The sequence below is a fragment of the Cottoperca gobio genome, chromosome 17 (genome assembly GCF_900634415.1).
Source record: "Cottoperca gobio chromosome 17, fCotGob3.1, whole genome shotgun sequence".
Taxonomy (NCBI): Eukaryota; Metazoa; Chordata; class Actinopteri; order Perciformes; family Bovichtidae; genus Cottoperca; species Cottoperca gobio.
In genome coordinates, this window is record NC_041371.1 from 8194457 (window position 1) to 8213333 (window position 18877).

Consider the following 18877-nt stretch of genomic DNA (forward strand, 5'->3'; position numbering starts at 1 on the left):
TTTAATTATGTGATTATTGTTTTGTAAAATACCAGTAGCTTTGATTGATCTTTGATTTATAAAGTACGTTGAATTACTTCTGTGTTTGAAGGTGCTATACAAATACATTTGCTTTGCTTGCGTTTTTTTATGAAATGTTGGACGTGATGGTCCAGTTTCTCTTCCAGCTTCTATAAGGCTACATTTACACCACATAAATGGGCCGAAATCAGTTATTCACCTCACAATATGAACGCATATCTTAGAATTGCATATGATTTAAAGAACTTTTATTTTGAAAATAAATATATTATTCCCTAAAACCATTTTATTTTGAAATCAACGACCCGGAAACCTTCTGACGCCACTTCTTCTTTCCTCTTCTTCTGGTCTCCTTGGCACTGTCTTCTGTTCATTATGGCTCAGGCAGTACAGAAACTCGTTGCAAAAGTACCAACTTTGATCGGTGGTAAGTTTACTCGTCCAATTATAACACGAGGCGGTGGCGTGAACCGTGTCGCACGTGCTAGGTCACGTTGCTACAGCTTGTTAGCAGCTGCCCGCTGTCTGTGTGACCTTTGGTAAGCTCAGGTGTTGATACACCAATCAACCTCTGCCAGACAGTCCTAACAAACGTGTGTTTTCTTTATCATTGATGCTGTCTATGGTTGTTAGAGAAAGGTGAAATGGCTCAGTGTCCTTTGACTTTGCTGCTCCTCACTTAGTTCCCCAACAGAGTGTGTGTTTGTATCTCTTGCAGCCGCTGTCACATACTCCAAACCCCGACTATCGACCTTCTGGTACTATGCCCGGGTGGAGCTCGCCCCACCGTCCCCTGCTGAGATCCCCAAAGCCATAGAGGCAGCATCGGGCCTCCTCAAAAGCTTCAAGGCAGGACGCCTGGGACAAACCACAGTGAAGGTGAGTCCGTACAAGTTTGAGAATGACTTGCCTTTCATTGATATGTGTGTTAACCCTGTGTTGAGAAGTGAGCAGGATGAATTGTTGTGTTGGCTTAATACTACATAGGGTAAACCTGTATGAATTTAAAAAACACACCCTGCAGTGATGTGGTGTCACCCTTTACCCTTTTTGTTTGGTCTGTTAAGGAACATAAAGGGGTTAAGGCCCTGAGGAAAATAATATCTAAAGACATTTAGTGCTGAAACGAGAGGGCTTCAACGAATAATTTTAAATTCAGTTAATATTTTCATTATCGATTAATCTGCCAATTGTTTTCTAGCTAATTAAATAAATAATTTCGTCTATAACATTTCAGAAAATAGTGGAAAAGGTCCATTCAAGCATGACAAATTTATCGATTTAATCGACTATCAAAATAGTTGCCGATTCCTTTTCTGCTGATTGACTCCTTGCAGCTCTAGATTTGTCCATGAATCATTCAGTCAGGCAACAGAAAATGAAAACTGTTTAAAATATTGATAAGATGGCAAACACAATTTGCTTTTGGACTGACAACGCAAGCTATTTGAGTATGAAACCTCAGGCTCTGAGATATTAAAAAAATATATATAAATATTTAGTGACATTGACCGACTTTAACTCAAAATGGAAGTAGCATTACGGCCCCTCCATTATTCCAAAATGAGATGAATTAAGGATGCCAAAATGCCCGTTTTTAAATGGGCTTCACACTGTATACACGCAAAGTAAATATATCTGCATGCCAGATACAAAACATAATTAGCCCCTCGGCTCCAATGTGCAGTCCTCATTGTGTTGTACAGTTGAGTTTATCTGCATGTGCAATAGAAAGGACTGAATAATTGTGTAAGACAATGGAAGTAAACTTTGTGGGCCACATGAGTAAACTACCAGTGTAGGAAGATTACATACAAACCTCAGTTAGTTAAATGGAATATAAGTGGCAAAACTATTTATTATGTCAAAGATGCCAGGCGATGTCAAATTTCATATACAAGTGTGTGTGTGTGTGTGTGTGTGTGAGAGAGTGTGTGAGATTCATGTTTGCAAACAACCATAACTCATTTTCTAATTCTATACACCATTATTACAGCAATTTTCATAAGTTATTACTTTTTTTTGTTTTGCAGGATGCCTTAAGGAATGGACTGGTGGCCACTGAGGTGCTGATGTGGTTCTACGTTGGAGAGTGCATTGGCAAAGGAGGCATTGTTGGATATGATGTCTAAATATTGACCTGCTTTTTCTTTGTGCACTAACTGTCACATTCTCAACAACCTGCATCACATTTTCAAATAAACAATGTCTCAAACCTGAGAACTATATTTGCTGTCTCTTGAGTATTAATTCCCAGGAGTGAGTGAGTTAGGACATATTTTATTCACAAGACACAAAGAAAACACAACTGTAGGAAAGTATTTAAGTATAAAAAGTTTGCAAGGGGTTGTGGAAGATTTCATGACAGCAAAGATGTATCATTAATAATGGGAAGTGCTCATAAATGTCACTTAAACAGACATTGCCGACGCCAACTAAATATTTAATTCGGCTGCATATTTTATGGATTTTGCTGCTACGTAATGATGGACATCTCCTCTCTTTCTCGACTTTCTGACATTGTATTCACAACACTTCCCAAGTATCTGCAGAAAGCTTGCTTCACATCTTCTGGTTCCTCCTCCAGGTTGGAGTGAATAAGCGGCAGTCTTCCCAAATGTGAGGCTGCGTCAAAAGAATTAACATATTAGGACCAGTAATGGTGATTTTTAATATTTCATACAACAGCTTTGGGAGGTCTGCAGTGGAAATACCTAAAGGCAGCCGTGTATCTTCCACTCCGCTGCCAGGCTTGTGGTGAGCCATGAGTAAACACTGGTTGTCCTGCAAACCTTGAGAGGAGATAAACATCGAATGCCACGTCTCGATTTCTTTGAGGTGACTTGGAACATCAGGATTAAAAATGATCACCACACCGCTGGAGTCCTTTATGAGTGCAGGCCAGCATGATTCCAATCTGTATGAAGAGCATATATTGTACATCTACATGTGGGTATTATACACTGAAAACAAAACCAATTATGGAAAGTATTTAGAATTTGAAGTATCGTAATATCTAAGCCTTTGCTAACTGAAAATGTTTGATATTTAACTTACCTAAAATCTCCCGAACAGTCCCAAAGTTCAACCTCACATTTCGCATTGTCGCGACTGCCTTCCGGTTGTGATTCAAATTCCAGTATCCTTGAAATAATAAAGGAGGTAATTGATTTTACACTACATTTAAAGGGACTCTCTAAACATTCTGTCAGATCATGTTATTTCCATCTTCTCAGGGATTTAATGAGAGTAGGTAAACTACCAGGGTAACAGTAAAGGGTTTGTACCTTACTCCTTGAGTAGGTCTGTATTCACCTCCGACATCTGCTGTGTCTGAGAGAAAATTAGCAAGAACCGTTTTCCCACTCTGGAAAAACAGACAGATGATTTTAGAATAGACCCATCAGTTACAATCAGTTACATAAATAAACCCTCGTTATTTTTACTTTCTACTTTTACAGATGGTTCATTTTACTGCTGCTAATACGCCTTTTTTCACAGCAGACATTTTGGCACGTCATAGGAGGAAAAGCACAGGTGTTACTAATAATGGATGCATTCTGTTTAAATGCAGGAAATGCAGGAATTTCTCATGTCTTACTGGGACACTTAAAGGGTATGGAGTCATCAATCATGTTATCAGTGCTTTTTCCTACTGTGACAATCCTGTGAATGTAACTTTTACTTAAGTTAGATTTTGAAAGCGATGCAACACATGCATTAATCACATACTGGTGGTAGTTTAATCTACAACCAGTGGTGAAGGAAGTATTCAGATCCTTTAGTAGAAGTACTAATACCGCTAATACAAATACTCCACAAGTAAAAGTCCTGAATTAAAAAACAAGTGTGTAAGTATTATCAGCTAAATGTACTTAGAGTATGAAAAGTAAAAGTATTTATTGTGCAATAAAACATTTTCCCCTGTCAGTATTCTACTATCATAGCCTATATGATGTTTTAGATGAAACACTGTATTATGTAAAGTAGGCTAACTAAAGCCAGACAAACGTGGTGGAGTAAAAAGTGCAATGTTTTCCTCTGAGATGCAGTGAAGTATAAGTAGCATAAATGAAAATACCCAACTACAAATGACTTGAATGTGTACATAAGTACAGTACTTGAGTAAATGTACTTAGTTACATGCCACCACTGTCTATAAAGATGCATCACACGTTTATTTTAATGCAAAATATTAACCTGCAAAGTCACTAATAGTAACTTTATCTGCCATATAGTAGAGTAAAATGTACATCCCAAAAAGCATTACCTTAAATGTGCACTTAAGTACAGTCATTGCAAACACTAAACACTAGTTATGTTTCACCACGGCAGGGCAGGCTTCTCAATTAACATAAACAGACGCATACAAGCTAGTCACGTTTAAAAACCCAACACAGGTGATCACACAGGTTTCTGATGTTTGCTTCCGCTTTCACTGTTAAAACTATTATCTGGTTAGCTATTGACATCTTAAAGTACAAAATAAGCTACGCCACAGTGTGTGAAAGTAATTTACGTACCTCATTGGGACCGATAAAGAGTATTTTTGCTTTAAACATTTCCAGCCGCCGAGCATTAACGTTAGCTGTCAGGCTAACTCCGACTAAAGAAGCTATGACAATACTAAACTACGCAACCAAAACAAGTCAAATAACTTTCATTTTCCATCTGAGTATATATCTGAACAATGCTATGCGGGGTTTTGAGTTTCACGCAACGAAATGTACAAATTGTTAATAATTTCCGTAACTTAATGTTACCCGAAGATGGTTTAAGATACCGTGGCAGTAAACTTCCTTTTCGTTTCTATGGTTTCAACCAGTCTCTTTGCTTTCGTTTGTTCATTGGCTACACACAACTTTAATCAAACTTAGTCCCGCCTAATTTGCCATTGGGGAACAAATCAGCAGCGAGTAAATGAGGCGGCGTCATTACGTTGCGTCAGAGCTAACCAATCAGGTTCAATCTTGTAAGAGGGGGGGGCTCTATAGTTTGGAGAAGCGTTGTTCACAACCGCAACCGACATAGATTGAAAGCGTAAGTAATATTTACATTTTCAGCGACATCGTTTTGTAAGAGATACTATGTTTTAGTCATATTAGCCCTAATGTAGATGTCAGTGACTTGTCTTGGTAGAATAAGCACAATGCTTTCTGTCTTAAGTCTAACGTAAAGCTTAGAAGCCACTAACTGTCTGTTGCTATGGAGCAAGCTTAGTTAGCTTGCATTGACAACTACTCTCACTGTCCTTCATAATAATGTGCTATCTTGGCTATGTAGTGTAAATAAGCTCATTTAAATTGTTAAGTTTGTGTAAACTAACTTCCTGCCTTCCTCTGCATGTTAAAACTAACTTCTACTGTATGTTGTTGTGTTAGTAGTAAGAGGCATGTCTCCAGAGGATGACCTCCTCAGTCCCCCCCTTGGTTTCAGCTCTACCAGGCAGGATGTCACTCTGAACTCTGGTGATCTAGCTAGCTTTCATGAGCTGGGGAGAATGAGCAGAGCAGGCAGCAGTCTCCACACAAGAACCCCAGAGGCTGACATCAATTGGTGAGGTCATTTGATGCATGTGATTACATAAAGCTCAACCTGTGGGTCAAAACATCCATTCACCAGCAGCCACAGCCTAACTATGTTGTTCCATTTGTGCCACATGTCACCTGTGCAGTGCGCTTACATATACATTTATCTTGTATATGGGGAATATAAATAACCCGATTTCTCTGTGCTTATGTAAACACCATGTCCCGAATCCGATCATAATCAGGAAAAGCCTCATAAATGTGTTATTTGTGTTGTGTAAACGCACTATGAGACGTATCCCAGTTATAATCGTATTTGGGATATGGTGTTTACATGCTCGAACACATAAACAAGAACTGACAAACCTAGCAAATTGTTGTCCTGTGTTTCATCTAGTCATGGAGACTTTGCCCAGGGAAAAAGCCCTTTCCTGAAAACACTGATGGATGCAGAAGCAGCGGCCAACTCTGCTGCCATTCAACTTGTGTCTTTTAAAGATGCCATGGAAGATGAATTTTCTGTATGTTATTTGCAATTTTTGCTCATACCCAGTTGGATTCAAACATGTTGGAAACTATTCACGACCCCTTTTATTCTAACTTATTTTTCTCTGGCGATTTAAGGATTCGAGACACTCTGCCATTAATAAGCGCAGAATTACAAGGCAAAGAGGACTTTTGCTGGAGAAGTTGGAGGATTTTAGACGAATAAATAAGTCTGTTCGACAGAAACTGAAACAGCTCAAAGATGCAGAGGTTGGTTACAATACTTCCCCCCTATTGGCTCAGTGTAGTTAGTCATGGGTCTAGATAAGAAGTAATACTGTAGTTTATTTAAGTTCATCACAACAAGTGAAACACTTCTTTGAAATGTGTGAACATTTGTTTTTCATTTTCCTTTCATAACTCTTTCAGGCTGATCGAATTGATGCCGACCACCAAACTGACCACTTATTGAAGAAGATCACACAGGCTGAGAGTGAAAATGAGGTGAGTGTTTCCTTACGTTTATGAAATTCCTCAAAGAAAATAACTTTATTTAAGTGTAAGCGATTTGAAATTTGTGCTTAGATTGTGGCAACCTCGTTGAATATTCAGTACTGTATACTGGTGTGAATGGTTCGAATGATAAGAGCTGGTCAAATGAATGTCAAGGCTGTGTCCCCCAACGTTGCCACATCTACTAAATGAATCCGCTAACTGAAAGATATATCATAAAGGCATCTTACTGTATGAGACCGGATGCAAAAGAGCACTTTTATTGCATAACAACTCTACGTCTCAAATCATGTGCTGACTGCTGTAACTTTTCTCCTAAAGCATTTAAAAAGAGAAGTGAGTGAGACAGAAAGAAAAGTCGAGGAGCTGATGGATCTGCGACGAGAAGAGCAGGTAAACACGGCAGAAGTTTCCATATAGATGTGCTTTGCAGACTCTAAAAATGCAAAGGATGCGGGAGGAGAGTCCATGCATATAAGAGAATCTGCCTATGTTGGTCGTCACAGGAGAACAGAAAGAGTGCACTTCTAATGACCAAGTCTGTGGAGGCGACTCGAGCTCACCTGCAGGGGCAGCTGCGCAACAAGGAAGCCGAAAACAATCGTCTGACTGTGCAGCTACGGGTACAAACGTTTACTACCCTCTAGGCAAACTGCTTTAAATAAAATATGTACTGTTTTAGCATTATCCTTATTGATAGGCTGTGTTTGTTCCAGACTGTGGAGAGAACCCTCACTGAGCAAAAGATGGAGCTTGATGATCTGAAATGCTCCATTCCCTGTTTGACTGAGAAGGCAGCAAAGGACAAAGAGTCTCTTAAGAAAGCCACCCGAGCACAGAAGCTGAGAGCTGAGAGATTCGAAGCCGCTATTGAGAAATGCTATGCACAGTTGCGGGAAAAGGTATGAAGTCAAAAATGGCTATGATTTTAATTAAAATTTTTGAAGGTATTTTCTATACACAGTCGCATCCTTTGACTTTGTTTTCTTGTTTTGCATACAGGATACTCAGCTGGCCAACGCCCGTTTAGAAAGAGACTCCAGGAGACGGCAAAAAGAGCAGGAGATCGATGAGAAAGACAAACTTGTCGTTCATATAGAGTTATTGAAAAGGTTTGTTTACTTTCATAGTGGTAATCAACGTGCGCCAATTTTCACTAATGAATTTTTTTGAATGTGTATTTTCAATAAAGCCAAATTGCGGACATGACAGCGAGGGTGCAGAAGGAGAAGGATGAGCTCACTGCAGGCTAATGACATTGTGATGCAACGTGTCGAAAAACTCAGCGCTGAAAACTGGAGACCTCAGCGTCAATAATGCAACACTCAAGGTACAAGTCGCCAAACAGCTCGTGAGAATCGTTACCGTAAACTTGCTGCGCATTGATGTTGTCCACATTTGTTTTATACAGACATTTAGTAATCTGCAGGCAGCTGACAGATCAATCCGTCTGTAGCATTTGTCTGTCTGGCTCCTGTCTGCACGTCTATAGCATCTCTCTCTGTTTTCATTTGTCATTAAACTTCTTTTGATGTCCGTGTGATTGCAGGCATCCGTTGCTCAGCTGGAGCTTCAGCGGGCTGATTGTGAGTCTGCACTGATAGAAGAAAAGATTGTGTCTCAGGAGAGGAAACATCACGCTGGACTGTGCCAGTATCAGGTTGACATCGACTCATTCATTTTATAGTTTTTAGTTTTTTTAGCTCCAACCTGTAAGATTAGTGTTCCCCCCAGCAGAGTTTTGCCTTTAAATTTATTTGAGAAGATAAAGATCACGAGCTCTGTAGTCAGCAAAGATTTAAAGAGCACCTCCAAGAGTTAACACACACACATAATGAACATTACTGGACAGCTAACGTTGTATTAAAGTGTTTTTACATCTTTCTGATTCTGTTTTCTGATCTGATTATAAACTGTGGGGACAACTCATCAGACCAGGGAACACAAAGTTGAGCTTTATTTCCGGCCGACTGATGAATCCTTTCTATCTTTCCAGCCCATAAACTGTAGGCATGTTGTGTTCTTTTCAAACACTGTTTCACACAAGAGTTTGTTTGGACATCACAGTGATTAATGTGGTCTGCTGAGATTGCCGAATGAATGATTTCTAAGTAATACAAGTCTTCAGTTGTAGAGAAGAACTCGGCATGTTGGATCACACTGATCTGTATTTGTTCCAGGTTGCAGAGCTTCAAGTGGAGTTGGATGATCTGAGGGTAAAATATGAAAACGTTTTAAGAGAGACCGAGAAGACACAGGATGGAAAAGATACAGAAGTTGAGAAGGTAACCTCCCGCCTCTTCATTCACATTTTCATCTTCTGTGCACAAATCTTAATGAATACCAGTCTGTTCAGTTAACACTACATATGATATTTAAGACATCTCATTCCTTTTTTGCTTTTAATAACCAATTATAACATAAATGTACTTCTGTGCTTTTCTTTTTTCGTACATTCAGCTGTGCAGCACTTATTTCTCCTGCTCTTGAGCTGTTAGACGTTTCTTTTTCTTTCTAACAACCTAACTTCCTACACTAATGTCAACTAACAACCGCCAAAGCACGCGCAATCCGAGAGGTGTGATGAATCTTCAGGCTGATATTTTTGTCTCTTCCTAACACCCCGCTCCTTCCGCCGTCCTCGGAGCCCAGGTGAGGCAGGAGCTGCAGGGGCGTGTGGACCAACTGAAGTCTTACCCCGAGTTACTGAGTGCAGCTGAGCAGAGCCTCTTCGAGTGCCAGGAGAACCTGCGACGCTCGGAGAGGAAGTGCTCAGAAAAGTCAGAGTCCGTAGGGCAACTGCAGGTTAAGGTGTGCAATGTGAGCTGTGAGCCGTCAGAATGTAAAATGCAAATCATTTTCCATCTGACCACTAGGCGGTAGTGCAACCCCATGTATCTGTCGACGCAGCTTGTGTTTTGGTCCTGCTGTGAGTTTGATGTTTCTGATTGCAGTGGAAACAGTTGTCCCCATTTGTGAGTGTGTTCTGTGCCGTGCGAGTCCTTTTCAAACACCCGCGTGTTTCTATCTATCAGCAGGGATGTTTTGGTGTGTAGAAATATTCACATTAAGTCTTTGCAAGATTGTATTTTATGCAGTTTTGCATGTGATGTGAAACCCGTCTTTTCTGCTTCCAGTCACTTGTAACCAGTACAGGTGAATCTGAACTTTACATTTACAGATGGAGAGTCAGACAAAATTACTGAGAGCATCTGTGGAGATGAAGAAGTCCATTCATGATGCCAACTCACAACTCCAAGAGAAAGGGAATTCGCTGCAAAAGTAAGACATCCTCTCGTGTCTGTTGTGTAAATGTCAAATAGGGTCGTTACGATATAGACTGGCGATAACTGTGATATCAAAAAATTCATAAAGTGTTGATAATACATATATGGTAATATCGTCTAATAAATCAGAGCCTCTTAAATCATTTAGGTTTCTTTTGTTTTGTACTCTTTAGTACAGTTATCAATCAATCACACTTAATTTATAGAGCACTTTTCATACTTAAAAAAGGTAACAAAATGTTTCACATAAAAATAAATAGATAAATACTAACCCAGTTATGGTTAAAGGCTCTCCACCTCCCTACACTCGTGTTTTGAGTGTAATTCATTTGCCAAAAAAAGAGACAAAACGCACAATAAACAAAAAGTTAAAGATGAATTTCACTGATCATAACATTATTTTTATTTATCTTTTTAAAACGTTCTATAGATATGGCCACAATAATCGTGTAGTGACAATGTGATACCGTGACAGCCTTAATGTTGATAGTTTGTGTCTCCTTAGTACAGATTCAGATTCAGAAAAAAGGTTTAATGTGTTTGTAGGAAGATGGACACGCTGCAGCAGGAGAACCTGGAGCTGGTAAGAAGGCTCGCAGCTCAGGAGGAAGGTGTGAGCTACAGTAACCGGCAGCTGGATCGACGCTCGTCAGAGTGTCAGGCTCTCAGCCGGCAGCTGGAGGCGGCGTTATCAGACGTCAAACAACAGGTACAGCTCAGAGGCAATCTAGAGACATCTTAGGAAGAAGAATTATCACATCATCAACTAAAGATGACAAAGCATTAAGTGTTTTCTGTTTTTCTCAGATGTTCGCTGTCTTTGATACTATAGGTGTTTGCAGACAGAAAGGGATGATCATTTAAATGTGTTTCACGTGTGCAGGTCAATAAGGTAAAAGACCAGACTGTCTCCAGAGAAGAGGCCCTACAGACCAAAATCCTGGAGCTGCAAGCCGAGAAGAGCAGAAGAGATGACGAGCTGAGGCTTATTCGCCAGAGCAAGCTCACCGTGAGTATCCTGCTTTTCTACAGCATCGTGGAGCAAGCACGCTCAGACTGTACTGAATTCATCTCCTTGATACGACCTTTATATCCCGGGGAAAATTCACTGTCCGTCTGTATCGTAATGTGCAGGCGGAGAAGCAGTTCGAGGTGCGTCTGAAGGACCTGCAGCTCAGCCTGGACCAATCGGAGAGCCACAAGCGGAGCATTCAGAACTACGTCGACTTCCTCAAAAACTCTTACACGACAATGTTTGACGAGGGACTGCAAACGTCAAATTTTGGATCATCGTATTTTCTAAAATGATTTAAAATGTTGTACTTATTTATTTATTTATCCGTGTACTTTTTAAAAACGAGAATGGTGGCAATAATTGAGACATTTAGCTGAAAAATCTGGGACTTTTTTCCTTCCAGGTACAGCCCCCTCCAAAACTATTGGAACAGGCCAATTCCTTTACTTTTGCTGTACACTGAAAACTGTTGAGTTTGACATCAAAAGATGCACGATGAAGGATCTCCAGATCAGTTTGGTTGCATCCCTCTTTAGATTGGCAAGGCAAAATGTTTCTGTAGACTCCAGAGTTCATGTTGCTGCTGCCATCATGTGTTGCATCATCAAAGAAGATCAATGAGCCCGTCCCAGAAGAAGCCATGCGAGCCCCAGCCATGGCATTACCTCCACCCTGTTTCACAGATGAGCTTGTGTGTTTGGGATCATGAGCAGATCCCTTCTTTCTCCACGCGTTAGCCTCTCCATCACTTTGGCAAAGGTTCATCTTTGGCTCATCAGTTCATAAAACTTTGTCTCATAACTTTTGAGCGTCGACTTTTTGGCAAATTCTAATCTGTCCTTCATGTTCTTAATGCTAATGAGTGGTTTGCATCTTCTGGTGTAGCCTCTGTACTTTTGTTCCCAAAGTCTTCTGCGAACAGTAGATTGTGAAACCTTCACCCCTGCCCTCTGGAGGTTGTTGGTGATGTCACTGACAGTTGTTTTAGAGTTTTTCTTTACAGTTCTCGTAATGTTTCTGTCATCAGCTGCTGATGTTTTCCTTGGTCTACCAGTTTGACGTCTGTTGCTCAGTACACCAGTGGTTTCTTTCTTCTTCAGGACATTCCAAATGGTTGTACTGGCTATGGCCAATGTTTGTGCAATGGCTCTGATTGATTTTCCATCTTCTCTCAGTTTCAACATTGCTTGCTTTTCTCCCATAGACAGCTCTCTGGTCTTCATGTTGGTTACACCTTTAAAACTATAAATGCAGTCTGCACAGGCAAAACCCAAAGCTGAAACTGAGAGTAGACATTCAGTACTATTTATTGTTTGAATAATCAATGTACAGGACACACCTGGGCAACAAAAAACACCTGTCAGTCACATGTTCCTATACTATTGATCACTTGAAAAATGGGTGGGTTCAAATAAAAGGTGCTATCTTCTAAGTTGTTGATCAGATCTAGATTTAAATACCTGGAAATAGAAGCTGAAAGACTGATCTTATTTTCATTTGATGTCAAACTCAATTGTTTTCAGTGTACAGCAACAATAAAAGAATTGGCCTCGCTGTTCCAATAGTTTTGGAGGGGACTGTAATATCAGGGAAATCTGCTGTTGCTGTGAGAGGTTTTGATATTTGATGTCAGCTAATGTCCCGAAAGACATTACATGTTATTATCTCGTGTGTGCAAATGTTGGAGTGTGAACTCTTGGTGCTACTGTGTCTTATTCCCATACGAAGAGGAGCCAGTTGGAAAAAGACTAGTGTAAACTTTAGATGAATCTTAGACTTGTTTGAGGAAGACAGTCTGTTATAGTAATATTACTTTTTTCTTTCATAAATAACTTTAAATTAAAAACATTTGGGTTTTTGACTGTTGGGCAGATAAGAAAGATTAAGACGTCACGCTGGGCTCTGAGTAACTGACGGCATTTTCTTCACTATTTTCTGATGTATCTAAATAATGAATACAAATAAATAAAAGGGAGAAAAGTAATGTGCCACTAGGTGGAACTGTTTTGTTACACAAATCTTTTCGCTTCTGTCAAGTGTGTCATTTTACCCACAATGCACTGCGTCAGTCTTACCTTAGTCACTACTAAGTTACATTCAACAGAAAAGGTTCAACGTCTATTACAAGTGGAAGACTAAGGTCTATCTTTGTGCAGCTGGCTCCAGACAACTTCTTTTACTTTTTATTAAAGCAAAACAAGCAGTGGCTGAAAACTAAATGATATGCTATGTGTCCCTTACCTGGTTCACCTGTAGTAAAATAAACCACGAATACGCTCCTCCTGGAGCCCTGCCTGAACGCTTTAGAAAAACAATCTTTGTCGTAATTATAGAAGATATGTGGTGTAGGCCTATATTAAATGCTTTTATGTTCTGATTCTCAGCTGGACTGAGATGAATGATGCAGAAAATCAATAAAAAAATCAAGCTGTCTTAGTTGTGAAGATGATGCCTTCAGGGCTGCAAACATAATTATTGAGATTCATGCAACACTGGGACATTTCCAAAACCGCTTTGTTGCTAGTTTGCTCTCATGATTTCGTAATGGAAGTTTTTTTTTTATATAACAGAGGCATAGAAAACAGGTAGGCTATCTGCTGCAGCAAGTTAACCATTTATAAAAACTGAACTATGTCTTATATTGTACTTCTTCGTGTTCTTGCTCTGCTGTTGTTGCTTGTGGTCCCATACTGTGTCTATGGTAATAACCTGAGTGAGGCTTCTTGCAGCGGACGTATTTCCCCCGGAGTGAGCCGTTCTCCTCTCAAGTTCTCAAAGACAAAGCTCTATTGTTGTGTTCTCCGTCAGGGGATGGAACCATTTCATCTCTGTGTGCGTCAGTACTGCTTTTTCCTCTGCTCTTGTTCTTGGTCTTGCCCGTTTACGTAATGCTATTGATCACATTTTGAGAATTCACTGTTGTCTTGCGGTTTGCTGGAAAACATACTTACATGTGACCGTTTGGTTTCACGATTCAGCACCCCGATGGACACACCCTGAGCTTATGTGCTCATTAGACTCAAATGAGTTGGATGATCCATTTGTCTTTTTATTTATTTATTAAAAATGCTGGAGCAATTATGAAAAAACAAAGGTTTCACTGTTGCATCTATTAAAACGATTTTCTGAAGGTATAACCTTTGTTGGATGGAGAATAAACTCTTTACACACTTCATATTAGATCAAAATAACATGAATTTTCCATTAATCTTTAGAAGGATAAGGACGAGTAATGAGATGATATCAAGCTAACACAATATTAAGAGCAACACATTTCAAAGTTCACAAGTTCTCCGTTCTACATGTAACATATCTCTGTTGAAAGTTTAGACTATTCTCTATTACCCTATAACTTCTTCTGAAAACAAATGTCTGCAGCTTGTGCCCAGCATCTGTCCAACAGCAGTGAAACCACTCAACACGCTCATTCCCTTCAGCGGCATGTCTCCGAAGTGGGTCAGCCACATGCAGTTGAAACAGTTGAGATAATTTCCTACTAAAAAACTTTTACAACAGACCCCCCAAGAATTGTTTTTCAGATACTTGCAAACCCCAAATGATTTGCCTTTTTCCTTAAAATAAAAACCCATTAAATAACATTTTGAAACTGCAGTGTTTTATGTGTTTATTTCTGAAATGTTTTAACATAAATTTGACAACTCTGCAGTAAATCGGTCAAACTTGCATACGGTTCAGTATATTTCCATTCATATTAAACCATTTGTAGAGGTCAAACCAATATTATCGTACAATATCCCATGATTATGTATCACAGCACATTGAGCAAAGTATGAAACATTAATAACCCTTATAAATAAAATGAATAAGTAGAGTTTATCAACAGAAACATGGCGACATATGTGTAACGACTGATTTAGTAGCTGCCATGGTTTGTACGTCATTTCAATGTTGTCATGTGACATGTCTCGTCAAGGGAGGCTTAAATATGTGGAGTCAGTGTACAAAAGGAAATGATTTTATTTAACTATAAAAATAAGATTTTTTTTTCACAGAACTGCTTCAACAAGAAGCAAACCACAAGGCTCCAGTGTTATGAAGCAAAAATCATGAACAATACTGTTCAGAACTTCCTCCTGCTGATGTCTGCAACCACAAAGTGCACATATTTCTATCAGTCAACAATTGTTTTCCACTTAAACTCTTGAGCTTTACATGTTCAGGTTGGTAGATATCGTTATAAAGTCTTTTGCGGGCTGATGTCTTTTCTTTGCTGCTGGAGCAGATGAGGTTACACTTGCAAGACTCAATCGTCATCACCATCCTGCTGATGATCTCTTCGTTTTGGCATCGGAAGTGGACAGGCAACGTCTGGGTCCGGTGAGGCCTGCAGCACCGGCCGTCCGAGCAGAACCCACAGTACCTCGGCTGGAACCTCTTCAGGCTACGGCAGCCTGCGTAGGACAGTTTAACTGAGCGTCTGGCCTTCTCTACGTCGCTACATTTTTTACCTTTCTGTTAGAGGGAAGACATAAAAAGCATGTGAAAATGTCATTTGTGTTTTAGATTACAGACAAGCATGTAATGAAATAATCAAATTGTATCATGTTAAAAACAAATAGGGACAAGAAAAATGCGGAAATGTACCTTCAATCTGATGAATGGTCCTTTGGTTGCATGGCCGGACTTCACAGATCCGAGTCTCCTTCACCAGTTTGCACTGGGTGTTGCTGTTGGTCACCCTGGTGGATACTCCAGTGCCGCAGGATTTGGAGCAGGGAGACCACGCTGTGGTTCGAGTCACACACTTGACTCCTCTGATCAACATGTGGCCCATTGGGTGACTCCTAAAAGCTGCAAAGAGGAAAGAAAGTTAAATAGAGTTTAAAAGGCAAAACATCTCATGCACATACAAGAAAATGTGAAGAAAGGGTATGTACATATCATAAATCTATTAGTTATTATTGCCACATTTTATATACATAAGTGTAATGTTTTATTGTTTTTTTCCAAATATTTTAAACTGTACATAAAAACTATTAAATCCAAAACAAAGACAACTGTAAGGGCAGATATTGCATTTAAAATATGTAAGTAATTTAAAATGATTATATTATATATTATTATTTATGTATTAATTGTTAAAATATTTGGCATGTTTTTCGAAAGTTTGTCTGTACTTCGGATTGTCAAGATGTAAAAAAACATTTGTTTTCCCCTAATGTTCGTCTCCTCAGACACTTTAACAATGTCACTACAGAAGATATGATGTAAAACTGCTCACCAGGTAAAGAATTAGATTCTCCTCTCCACACAGGAGCCAGCTCATTCTTACTGGTGAGGTCGTCTTCAGACGGTCCGTCTTTGCCGTTCTTTCTTCTGTGTTTCTTCACCACAGAGCTCTCCGTCTTTGCCTCCTCGGGGCAGACGAGTTGTTCACAGCACCCTCCCTGTACCTTCACGCGCTTGGGCTCGGCACAGCCCAGTTTGTGCAGCGTGAGCTGATGTGGGCAGAGGGACACACATCCAACAGCACCGTCCATGCAAGTGCACTGGTGTTTGCAGTTTGGACGGAAGATTTCCCCGTTCTGGTAAATCTTGTTGTTGTACGCGCATGTTCTTCCATCTGATGTGGCTGTTGTATAGAGAGAGAGAGAGAGAGAGAGAGAAAGTAGTGAGTAAAAAGAGTCAAAAGACAAAGTGAGTAAAAGTCCTAAAGGGAACAGACAGATGTACCTCGACAGATGCCATGAGCAGAGCCATATCCCCCTCCAAAGTTACACTCCAGTCCCTTTGTGTGGTCACATGGCTGCTTCTTGCTGCAGTCTTCAAAGAGCTGTCGTGCACACACTTTACAGCATCCACAGCCATCCAGCGTGAGACTGACTCCCGCTGCACATCTGGAGGTGTCGGGGAAACACCGGCAATCCTTCGGGCACAAGGCTGACACCTGATAAAAACAGACATTTCAAATCGAAGGTTCGCTTCCAAATACGGTCCTCTTATAACAACGAAACAAGCAGATTATGAAGTGACAGTGATTACTTCCTCACCAGCGTTACGCGGAGGATCACAATGACACAGACTTTCCACATCTCTTCAGAAGTTGAAGTTATCTTTCCTCTCTATCAAACACCAGACCTGGCAGTGAGTTGACGAGTGCTTGCTCTCCCTCTTTTGGAGTCCCTATCTCCTTTTTATACGCTCCGAGCAGATCTGACATATGCGCGGTCTGAAGAGGTGTCCAGAAACTATGAGAGGAATGCTCTCCACCCATAAGAAGTCTCCCCCTCCCCTCCCCTCCTCTCCTCTCACTCAGTGTGCCAAGAACCACCCAGTCTAACTTCCATTCTTTCAGGCATTTCTCTCCAAAGTAACCATGTTATTATCATTATTTCTTTTATATATATATATATATCTGTTCTGTAATCATGAAGCGACTCTTCTGTCATCAATAAACCAGTTCCTGAAATTATTATTTCTCTGTGATGAAACACTATAAATACAAGTGGCTTAATTACACGTTCTGCACTGGGAACGTATTTTCTAGTCAAGCAATGTTTTATATTGTTATTGTCATAACTCTAAATGCATCCTTACAGGACGTTATATGTGTACGTATGTTACATATGTGGTTTGAGTTGTATTTATTGTTTTTGTGCCACCTGCTCGGCCAGGTCTCTCTTAGTCTTGAATGAGACTTTACTTTGTTAAAGAAAGAAAGAAAGAAAGAAAGAAAGAAAGAAAGAAAGAAAGAAAGAAAGAAAGAAAGAAAGAAAGAAAGAAAGTGTACTGGTGTAATATGGTTATGCAAAGGACTAAATAAATAAAGTATGATACCTGAAATATTAGCCTCATGCATGTGAGCGCAGCCCCCACAAGGGATTCAACATCGGGGCACCACAAGTTCTGACATAAATATTGAAGAAAAGCTACATATTTCTGTGACCAACTGGATTTCTACCTTGGTGGGAGCAGTGTTTAGACTGCTGCACGTTGTCTGTGATCGGTGTTAACATTCCCTAACCTCACTACTAGTGTTAAAAGTCACAGATGAAATCCCCGCCGGTCACCTATAAAGGTGTGGATGGATTAGAGTTTGTTTGACTTAAATATTTAAAAAAAGGAAAAAGCAGTCAACAGCCTGGTGGAATGTTTGAACCCGTAGGAATCCTTTGTTGGGCCAGATTGAGAAACACACACACACACACACACACACACACACACACACACACACACACACACACACACACACACAAAAAGAAGAAGAAGAAAGAAAGAAAGAAGAAAACTTGAGAAATGCCTGAAGCAACATTCCAGTCGGGATGAACTTAGAAGGCTTCCTTTGAAATAGCTGCCAGGATAAAACGCATCCTCTTCTTTATCCACATGAAAGAACAATGCGAGTTATCAGGGGGTGAAAAAATGCCCTTCCTTTCATTATAACCTGTGAGAACGAGGCTGAGCGGCGCAGACTGGCACAGCCTCCCCTTTTATCTAACTGAGGTTACGAGGGCCAGTTTGAATCAGCGCCAGTTCAGGCAGACGGAGAGCGAACAAGCGTGAGCTCGGTGCATCTACGGATGCCTAGAAATTGCTGACTGTTGTGGTTCTGAGTGGAAAGTTTTCCCTCCAAAGCTCTAATATAAAGAATTTGCAGAACCATGTTAAGTCAGAGGAACATATCGGATATATATAAAGGCAGCTGGAGAAGTTCTGACTCAACCCGTAAAACATCCATATCCCAAATCCCACAGAGCAGCATGTGACTGGGGCTTAAAGTGTTTAAAACTCAAATGCAATCCTCACTGATTTTTCTCTCCTCTTTATTAAAGTCAGAGGTCAGGGTGAGGGGACTAAGACTTGGTGTCATGCTCAAGGCCATGTAAGCGAGGCAGAAGTTTGTCTCAACTCAAAAGCTGGATATTACACTACCTTAAGAACAAGTGATTACATAGAACAACTGTCTTTGGCTGACTTCATGCATCAAATATTTAAAACGCCTGTCAGTGAATCCACCAGCGTGAACATTTGAAATGCTGGTGTGGGACCTGAAGGAAGTCACTGTG

At 40.2% G+C, this 18877-nt stretch overlaps 4 protein-coding genes across 5 annotated transcripts; 2 read left to right on the forward strand and 2 right to left on the reverse strand.

Annotated features, from left to right (window-relative positions):
- The first annotated feature begins 312 nt into the window (after nt 1-312).
- Nucleotides 313-2249, forward strand: LOC115022769 (ATP synthase subunit g, mitochondrial-like). The gene is made up of 3 exons (XM_029453858.1): nt 313-448; nt 740-900; nt 2055-2249. Exons 1-3 carry the CDS (start codon nt 397-399, stop codon nt 2151-2153), a joined length of 312 nt encoding a protein of 103 aa, XP_029309718.1. The 5' UTR covers nt 313-396; the 3' UTR covers nt 2154-2249.
- On the reverse strand, nt 2200-4877 carry ift22 (intraflagellar transport 22 homolog (Chlamydomonas)). 2 transcript variants are annotated; one of them, XM_029453856.1, is made up of 5 exons: nt 4545-4877; nt 3309-3388; nt 3079-3165; nt 2736-2938; nt 2200-2646 (listed from the first exon to the last, which is right to left on the reverse strand). In XM_029453856.1, exons 1-5 carry the CDS (start codon nt 4581-4583, stop codon nt 2498-2500), a joined length of 558 nt encoding a protein of 185 aa, XP_029309716.1. In that variant the 5' UTR covers nt 4584-4877; the 3' UTR covers nt 2200-2497. The 2 variants fall into 2 exon arrangements, with proteins under 2 accessions (XP_029309716.1, XP_029309717.1); XM_029453857.1 differs by lacking the exon at nt 4545-4877 and having other exon boundaries at nt 2736-2964; nt 3309-3350.
- LOC115022767 (outer dense fiber protein 2-like) lies at nt 4815-13400 on the forward strand. The gene is given in 18 exon segments (XM_029453855.1): nt 4815-5061; nt 5403-5577; nt 5947-6070; nt 6174-6305; nt 6465-6539; nt 6870-6941; nt 7055-7171; nt 7265-7450; nt 7551-7660; nt 7741-7795; nt 7797-7844; nt 7846-7878; nt 8098-8208; nt 8729-8833; nt 9730-9830; nt 10382-10544; nt 10719-10844; nt 10970-13400. Coding segments are annotated over 17 exon segments (1896 nt in total). The 5' UTR covers nt 4815-5061; nt 5403-5413; the 3' UTR covers nt 11144-13400.
- Nucleotides 13401-14931: 1531 nt separating this feature from the next.
- Nucleotides 14932-17018, reverse strand: LOC115022324 (protein CYR61-like). The gene is given in 7 exon segments (XM_029453291.1): nt 14932-14954; nt 15011-15323; nt 15456-15470; nt 15472-15662; nt 16093-16443; nt 16545-16758; nt 16862-17018. Coding segments are annotated over 7 exon segments (1149 nt in total). The 5' UTR covers nt 16904-17018.
- Nucleotides 17019-18877: the final 1859 nt, after the last annotated feature.